The sequence below is a fragment of the Temnothorax curvispinosus genome, unplaced genomic scaffold (assembly GCF_003070985.1).
Source record: "Temnothorax curvispinosus isolate PA1 unplaced genomic scaffold, ASM307098v1 QBEX01000258.1, whole genome shotgun sequence".
In the NCBI taxonomy this organism is placed as follows: domain Eukaryota; kingdom Metazoa; phylum Arthropoda; class Insecta; order Hymenoptera; family Formicidae; genus Temnothorax; species Temnothorax curvispinosus.
Window position 1 is genome coordinate 1,021,525 of NW_020210038.1, and position 9,036 is coordinate 1,030,560.

At 43.9% G+C, this 9,036-nt stretch overlaps 1 protein-coding gene and 1 long non-coding RNA gene across 6 annotated transcripts in view; both read left to right on the forward strand.

The window, feature by feature from the left end:
* The window catches only part of LOC112451691, a 130,599-nt gene extending 123,828 nt beyond the window's left edge, over positions 1-6,771 (forward strand). For all 4 annotated transcript variants that reach the window (XR_003040401.1, XR_003040406.1, XR_003040402.1 and 1 more), the window contains one exon: positions 5,275-6,771. This is a non-coding gene — a long non-coding RNA (uncharacterized LOC112451691). The remainder of the gene's footprint in view (positions 1-5,274) is intronic.
* An 891-nt stretch (positions 6,772-7,662) lies between these two features.
* Positions 7,663-8,564, forward strand: LOC112451882 (cytochrome c oxidase subunit 7C, mitochondrial). 2 transcript variants are annotated; one of them, XM_025011798.1, is made up of 3 exons: positions 7,663-7,850; positions 7,950-8,100; positions 8,337-8,564. In XM_025011798.1, exons 1-2 carry the CDS (start codon positions 7,743-7,745, stop codon positions 8,061-8,063), a joined length of 222 nt encoding a protein of 73 aa, XP_024867566.1. In that variant the 5' UTR covers positions 7,663-7,742; the 3' UTR covers positions 8,064-8,100; positions 8,337-8,564. The 2 variants fall into 2 exon arrangements, with proteins under 2 accessions (XP_024867566.1, XP_024867559.1); XM_025011791.1 differs by having other exon boundaries at positions 7,665-7,850; positions 7,950-8,070.
* Positions 8,565-9,036: the final 472 nt, after the last annotated feature.

The following is a 9,036-nucleotide window of genomic DNA, read 5'->3' on the forward strand; positions in this document are numbered from 1 at the left end:
ACTCGCTCGCGAAGGGGGATAAGGGATTATTTTGGCGGATGATACACGCGCTTCGGGGTGAGGGTAACACGGCTCGCTATTACGATAGTAATTACACGCGCGGGACACCCCATGGATAATAGGTCCACCAGCGCAGCCTCATCTTGCCGCGTCGCCCCCCCCCCCGTCCGCGACTCTCTCTCCCTTTCTCGACCACCTCTCTTCTTTCTCCGCCATGACGACCGCCACTTTAGATCCATTGCCCTCCGCGTCGTCTTTCCCGTGCCCTCGCCCGTTGCCGCCGCCGCCATCGCGGGTATTAGTTTCAGTTCGGGAACCCGGCGCGTATACTCCCGCCGCGCCGGAGCGGAGAGAAAAAAAATCGGGTCAACCGTGACTCGGCTCGACTCCGACGCGGTTCCGCTTCTCTCTCCCTCTCTCGCTCTGTCTCTCTCGCGTCTCTCTTTCTTCCCGTCAGCGCACGTAGCTCGAAGGATGCAATTACAATACAATTATCCCTTATCCTCCGCTTGCCTCCCCTCTCTCTCTCTCTCTCTCTCCCTCTCCCTCTCTCCTGTCTATTTTCCAGATTTCGAGGGTGCGATTTCTGCCTCGCGAAACTACCTGCGTTAAGGAGGAATCGCATTAAACGAGAGAAAGAAAGACAGACGGAGAGAGAAAGAGAGAGAGAGAGAGAGAGAGAAGTGGGAGAGACAGGAAATGGGGAATAACAAGCGGCGAGTGCTTGTTCAATCGATTTCCATTTCAATCGATTCGTTAACGGACCTTTTTTCGCGAGCGCAGTCGACTTTAACCGCCGCAATCCCGCTACTCTTTGTTTTACGAGCTTGCGAGATTGCAAATGGTTGTAGCATGACTGTAACGCATTTAGGGGTGGAGATCGTTAGGTCTTATCGTCGAGATTTATCCTCATTTCATTCCGCGCGCGTGTCGATACGGACGCGTATGATTTCTTACTTCGTCGTCTCTCAGCTTCTGCAGCAAGCACACCGTACGGTGACCGGTTTCACTTGGATTTACGAGCTTTCGGGGGCAGTTTTGCGCTTATATATCGATCCTTCAGATAGCAGTAAATTTCCTATCGTTTTAAAACGTGGGATTATGGATTCACGATCCCCTTTCCCGATTTCCCAGGTGGCCGCTATCTGGTATTTCCTCGTTCGCTTTTCAACGAAACGACCGTTCCCACTCGAATGTTTTTAATTTAAACAATCGATTACTAATGACGAAAGAGCTTTCGAATACCGCACTCAAATTATTTTCAATAAAATACTCGACGCGTTCCGCGGAATTGCACGGTTCGCCGTCGCCACGCCTCGGTCGAATGAAAGCGTAGAGACGCTAATGACAATAATAAAGCTTTCAACGACGTCTTTACACGTCGTTAATTCGCGCACGGTCGAAAAGCGAGGATCGGCGATTATAACGGGGAAAGAGAGAGGTAGAAAAGAAATAGAGCGGCGAAACCGCAAACTCGGTGCGATTTGATAGCCGTAACCGGCCGGAAATACATTAGAACCGGACGCTGGGTCAACTTCCTGTCAAACGCCGGCACGCCCTTTTTTGCGCTCGTCTCAGTTTCAGTCTCTCTCTCTCTCTCGCTCTCTCTCCTTTCCTCCGGATCCTTTTTATGAACGCGAACGAACCACGGAACGGAGTAGCTTAACTCTCCGGTTTTGTTGGCAAAACGTGCATCATTATACCGTTACATAACCCACGGACAGCTATTTCCGATGCGCATTAAGCGCCTTTGTATACAGGATGTCCCGAAATTACCGCGTGATATTTTACAAAAGAATCCTCTGAATTTCAGGTCAAAGTTCAAGTTACTTCAAATATCTCGGTAGACTTAATAACACACAGTTTTGTGAAGGGAACAATTACTTCCGAGTTTTTACAAGGAAATATACGCCCTTAGAACATTATTTTATTACGCCTCGCAATATGTGCCGCGGGTCTTGTAACTTGAAACACGTGTATCGCAAACGGAGTCGTAATAACGAGGAGTAATAGCATGCAAATGTGCAAATAATACGGGCGCAACAATAATCAAAAGGCAATCTTCGGGTATTGATGAAGTCAGTTCGAAAATTAAATGGGCGCAGAAATAATCTCGTTCACGCGGGGAACAATTGTTTTGCCGAATATATACGATATAAATTCGGCCACACGCGCGCGTGTAAAATGTAACGCAGCGAACCGGAAAATGGTGTCTCGAAAATATTTCGCAAAATATCGCTCCCGCCGCCCGAACGACGGTCGATCGATCATCCCGCGTAGGGTTTGCGGAGGGGGATCAGGATAAATGTTCCATCAAACCCGCTTATAAGCGTTTTTTCGACCGTTTCGCTTTTCGGTCATCGCTCTCGTTATATCCAACACCTATGCAAAACCTAGCGCGCGTACTTGAGAATCGAGAATCGGACTGACAATGGGGATCAGCGAGGATTGACGCCGGCACGCGGCCTGTTAATATTTTTTTTATTATTAATTTTGATTATTTGATTAATTTTTCAAATAATAAAATAGTTTGATAATTTTATAAAAGTATTATTATCACTTTATTAAAGATATACCGACTCGTGGATGATATTTTGCTTCAAGTTCTTGGGTTTCCCGAAAATAAATTCTGTATTTCGTTACGAATATCTTGAGAGGAGGATGCGAAACCATCACCTTTGTTTGCATCCGTTAACCCTATAGCCTCGTGGAAGATCGATGGGTCTCTCGGTTGAAAAGCGGAGGATCGAGCGACCGAGTCACACCAGGAAATTCGATAGCGATTTCGCCGAGCACACGAGAGACGAAGGAGGCTCCTGAGACCGCGATTCGCAAAGAATTTCCGGAGTGCGTGTCCTTTTGAGCGACACTTTTATCGGATCTATATATGTCTCGATGGACGGCGATTTTTCTCTTCGACGGCCGAGATTCAGCGCGCGTGTGTATGCGCGAAATATTGTAAGGAGCCGAAGCCCGATACTCTTAAAATACTCTTACGATACTTGGAGACGCTTGGCTGAAAAGTGCATGCTTTTATCGGAAATTAATCGGAAAAGTAAGTCGGCGTTTCTGGGTCGACAAAATCGTAGCTAGTAATATCGATAAAGTATGAAATTTTAACAATTTTCCTGTCGCGATGACAGTCGCGAGTTAAATCATCGCCAGAAGAAGGTCGATATGAAAATCCGTTCGCGAAGCTGTCATTAAAACGAAAATCCACGCACACCCTGGTACCTGGTACAAGTTCCTAGTGTTGTCTAGGCAAACAGTCGAGCCGAGAGCCGTACACGCTTCTGCCGGCGGAAGTGGTTGGAAATTAAAATAACGCCGCGCGTCTTCCGCTATTCTGGCGGGTTCGTCTGTTTATCTATTCCGAGCCGCGTATCTAAACGGAAAATAACGGGTCGGCCGGGCAGGAGGTGCATGTGCACAGAGGTACAAGGCGGGTAAGTACGCGGAATATCATATAGCCGGCCGGTGGATTTTAGTGAGACAGCCGGAATAACAAACGCGCGTTCTCCGCGCGGCGACGACGACTCGACTCTTCGCGCGCGCGACGGCAAAAGAATATTAATCCTTTGCCCGTTGTGCGCGGCGTGCCATGCCATGCCGCATGCCGGCGCGACCGGCATCAGTGTATTCAACGTCAAGCCGGTGCGTTGTTTGCCCAACCGAATCATACGCAAGTAAGTTCCCGACTTGCATGATTAATGCCTTACCCCGAAAGTTGCCGCGCGCCGAGTCAACATCGCGACAACGCCGCCGCCTCTCGCGTTGACGGCGAACCGGAGTTGAAAGGAAGAGATTAAAAAAAGAAGAAGAAGAAGAAGGAAGAAAATTCCTCTAGCGCGCGCGAAAATCTCGCTAATTGGAACATTTCTCGTTTTCGGAGAGACGTCAGTCGGCTTCGCGTGTTGCCGGTTTGACGTGAGACTTCAGATTAACCGGCGATAACCGGCGGGACATTTATTTCTCTTTTTCTCTCTTTCCCTTTCTCTCTTTCGTTCTGTCTCCAGCCGGTTCCCTTCGAGATCTCTCTCTCTCCCCGTTTCTCATCATCACCGTCGTCCGTGACCGTCCCTCAGTACCGAGGGATATACTCACGCGTATACGTCCTGCGCGCGAGAGGGGTAGAGCGGCCCGGGACAAAGAAACCAAGACGAGTCCCAAAGTCAGGGGTCACCGCGGACCAATTTCAGCAATGCCGGGCATTTAAATGGAGCCGGAGCCTGACGTAATCTTCTATCTCTCCTCTTGATGCTCGCATTCCACGAGAGCAGTGATGATCACTACTCTCTCTTTCTTTCTCTCTCTCTCCTCGTCTCTCTCCTCTCTTCTGCGTATATGCGCGTGCATGCACGCCAAATGAAAGCGTTCTCTATCCTCCTCTTCACGGAGGAGCCTAAGCCTGTTCAGCTCCGTTCCGTTCCTCCTCCGAGAGTTCTCGCTATCGTGCGAGTCATCGCAGGATCGCGCGCCGTGTGCCACGAAGAAAAGGCGCCTTTCATGAACATGAGTGGAACAGCTTCGGGTACGCGTTCACGTGCCTTCTTCTCGTCTCGTCGCTGGTTCTCCGCCCTGCGCCGCGCATACGGAAAAGTTCGAGATAGAACGCGCCCAGGGGGGGGGGGGACGGGGGGGAGCTATGGGGGATTTCATAAATCGCGTTTAACAGAGCGACGCGGAGAAGTGACACGAATTTTAATTCGGGCTCCGAGCTGGACCAGCGTGCGGCAGCGTTGACAAAATGCTTGAAAATGAACGTTGAATCAACGTTGAATAAACACCGCCGCAAATTGGAGCGGCGGCCCATAATAGCCGTTACGTTCGGTAATGTTTCAACGTAAATCCAGCGCTTCTATATTATCGTTATCCCTCGAGCAGGAGAAAAAAAGGAAAGCGACAAAAGGACCGAGGAAACGCGTGTGGGCGAGTCATTTCATAAGTTGCGTTTTTACAGAGCGACGCGACCGACGCCGTAACTTGCGCGTTAAAGCGAATTTTAATTTGGCTTAGGCGTGTATTTTATGCGGCGGAGCATTAAAAAACGTTCAAACCACCGCGGCGCAGTGAATGAAATACGCGGAAGTGGAATATACTCACGTTATAGCCATCACGCTAAATGATATATGTTTTAATATGAACGTTAATTACAGCTATTTGATGCGAATATTTTTATTGCGTGTCTTAGAAAAAAATCATCAGTTTATCATAACAATACATCTTTTGTCGCGTTGTACCTGAAAATTACATTTTTCTCTTTTTCTGTTGCAGATCTGACGAGTCGTATCTCTTATCCGAGGAAGAACGAATATTGCCGAGCGCATAATACACGCATCTGGGAGAAGCAACTTTACGATAAAATCCTTGCGAAAGGATCAATTTTCACTTCTGAAATAGTTTAGACATTCTATCTGCGGATGATTGAATCCTATAACTAGTATAACTTATAAGAGCGAAGCCCAGAGATGCTTATTCTATCATAGAAAAGTGTAAACGAGAGTCTTTGTTTTAAAGTATAGGAACACGCAACACAAAATTTAATATCTTCCCCTCGTTTGAAACATTTACCTCGGCGCGGGGAACAAAAAGCGTTCGCTCTGTTTTATTCATACGACCCGTTGTTGCTGCGTCCAACGTCAATGGGAGGAGGACCAAGAAAGCGAGAGAGAGAGAGAGAGAGAGAGAGAGGAGCACTGAAGAAACGGAAAAATGTTGGGCGTTATACAGGCGGGCCTGACTCTTTGCTCGGCCCGTACTTTTAATGTTGGGTGAGCAAAGTTTCAGGTGTGTTTGTGTCGCCGTAACGTCGTAACGTAGCGAAACGGAAATAGCCCCTTTTAGCTACGATCATCGAGCCGGCGCCGGCGTGTGTTTTGACGGTACTCTTACGCCTGAAATTTGCTTTTTTTACCTGGCCTCTGCGCTCTCTTACTTTGAGAAAATAAAGGTGAGCAAAGTTTCAGGTGTGTGAGTTAGCGTTAAATTTGTCGGCACGCCGATCCAAATACCCGTGTCCGATATTTTGCCTAATAATATAGCTACATAGCCGAAGACAATTTGCGATGGCCGCTAATTAAAGTCATTTGTAATTTCTCAAAAGCGACGAACACACAAAAGGCTATATATGCGATTGGATTGTTTTGCGATAACACGATATTATTGTTCGATAAATTACTCTGAATACCGTGGCGATACTCAGGCACGCCGGGATCAACTGAATTAATTAATTAAATGGAACTTTATTACGCAATAATTAGCTGTGTTGTTTATCGGGACATTTCCGATGTTCGCACCACTATTGATACATTGATATATTTATATTTGAAGATGCGAGAATTTACATCAACTTTTCTCGGCATTCTCGTGAATAAATAATATTGCAGTTGTTGATTTGTTATGCGTGTTTGAGGTATTATAATAATTTAATGAAAAATGTGCAATAGGTGTAACGTGCAATTACAAAAATTCACAGTCGTTTGATCCACAGCGTTGAAGACTAATGAAAAATTATTTTATACAATTTATTACGAATTAATTTGTAAAATATGTATTAATTAATAATACTGATAATGTAATAAAGTACACATGAATGCGTTAATCAGCTGCAAAACCCCGTATCGCTTAAAGAAAAATTATTTGCTGCGGACTTAAAATAAGTTAATTAAGCATCAAATAAATTTTTGATTATTAAAATGGCAAATTTATTCGCTGTAATATCCCACAATTATATTTCTCGCCCACGTACAGAAATAAATGTTTCCAAACTGAGCAGCTGTTGCTACACTACGTTTTACTTTATCCACTCCTTCCTTATTTGTCTTCGATGTTGATTAATAATTTGTGTTGATTAAAAAGCAAATATAGACAGTATTTTTTAGTCATAACAAAGAACTTTAATTAATCTTGAAATGTATTATATGCAAGCCGGCAAGCTTTCAAAATATTCTCAGATTAAACAAAGTAACAAAAAATTTCGAATGAATATATTAAACTTATTAAGAGCGACGTGTTTATTTATTGTGTATAGAATTTCTGTTATCTTTTTTTCTTTAATCTATTATCTTGCCTGACATCGCGATGACATAAATAATGCAAAATAATTGTTGCTGCGGCTATACGAATATCTTTCATCGTATGTTTAATCGAGTCCATTTAATAGAATAATGCTATTAATTTGCATTAATTATTAATAATAATAATCAATTAATAATTAACAATAAACTGCACAGAATATTGCATCGACGACACGTCACTCAAATAGAAAGCAAATTTAACGTACAAAATTACGTAATTTCTTTTGCAATTAATAGTGATGAAGTTTAAAATATATTGTTTTTTTATTCAATAATATCGAAGAAAAGCGCTATTAGAGTATAGAAAAGCTTATTCCCCATTGCATCTAGAGACTTTTATAATTTTTATATATTTCTAAGCTTTTTCATATTAATTTTCTATTATCTTAGCGATTAGTATTTAAAATAAAGATACATTAAATGTTAAGAATTGCGTTTGCGTGCAATATTCCGTTTTTATTCGCTCGATACACGTTTGTAAGATAATATGTCGTTCGATTGGACAACATTTATATCGCGCGCGTGTTCGCATCCATTGGCTGCAGTGCTGTTCCAGGCTTCCAAGCAGTTGGCCACCCTGGCCGTAAACGGAGCAGACGACAGGGCCCGCCATTTTGCACGAGTACGTCGCGTGGAAACGAGTTTCGTCGAGTGTCCCGGTCAAAAATGATAAATTCGGCGAGCGCGATCGCTCGGCAAGCGGTGAGGAGGTTCACGACGAGCGCGGTTCGCAGGAGTGGACATCACGATCCCTACGACGGCGTTCCCGGACACGTGAGTGACGTGAATTCGCGCGGTTGCGTAACAACATCCCGCGGTGCGTGGCAACTCTGACCGGGCACTACGTTCAATCTCTCACATTTTCACTTGCAGAACTTCCCGTTCAGCACGAAAAACAGGCACGTGCTGCTGGCTATGTTCATGGTCTTCTGCGGCAGCGGATTCTCCATCCCCTTCCTCATAGTCCGTCATCAGCTGCTGAAATAAGCTTCTGGTACGTCGAGCGTGTCAGCCTGCGAGTCAGATATTTTGTAGTTGATCCCTTGGCTTTCGTTCCTAGATGCACGTCAACGCGACGTTAGGCCTGTTCTTTTCGGCTGAACTACTGCACGGTTTATCTTTCCTCTTTTTCTTTTCATGTTGGAGAGAAGAAGAGAAAAGATGAGCCGTGCAAGAAGTTCAGCTGAAAAGAACAGGCCTATTGATTAGTTAACGAACAGACTCTGACGTCACTCTAATTGTCACTCTGTTTTTTTCCAGATTACCTGCGTTGCACTAGAGTATGGTATCCTGCACCGATGCTGCGAGCGTCATTTGATTACGCTAGGATAATGCAATAGGAAATGTATGTATTTGTAATAAAGACAATTTATTAACATCTGGTCAAATGTCTATCAGATGTAGAAGCTTATTAAAATTGTTATATGTCACTTTCGTTGTGAACTTAATTCTACAGTCAATAATAATAATGCATCTGTAGCACAAGTATTTAGGTTTTACTTTGCCACTAATTTTGTTTTCTTCCCTGCGCGCTGCTAGTCAATAAGCTGATAATCACGTTTCTAAAATGCCAAAGAGATTATCGCTGATTTGAACGATAAAGAGAATTTATTGATACTCAGATAAGATATGTAAAGAATAAGAAATATATATTGAAATACGGTTATATAATTGTAACATAATATCTCGAAATGCTTTTCGCGTTCGTATACTATGCATATTACATTTATTACATACGGTCTCCATAATACAATAGATATAATTAAAATATATGCTATTTAATAGATTATATATCTTAAAAGTAGATGCATTGCAACCGGATGAATGTTACATAGTTTTTCAATTAATAATTGATCCTAGAATATCTTACAAGCTTTTTTTTTAGATTACGAGACTCTGTTTCGCGTTATTCGCAGTACGTTTTCTTTCACGTACGTGCGTCTCTTGTCATGTATCAAAA

Bases quoted from the DNA above. Each gene is read 5' to 3' on its own strand.
- LOC112451882 (XM_025011798.1), top strand. From the start codon at position 7,743: ATGATAAATTCGGCGAGCGCGATCGCTCGGCAAGCGGTGAGGAGGTTC. The intron at 7,851-7,949 runs GTGAGTGACGTG...TTTCACTTGCAG, and splicing joins ACGACGGCGTTCCCGGACAC to AACTTCCCGTTCAGCACGAA.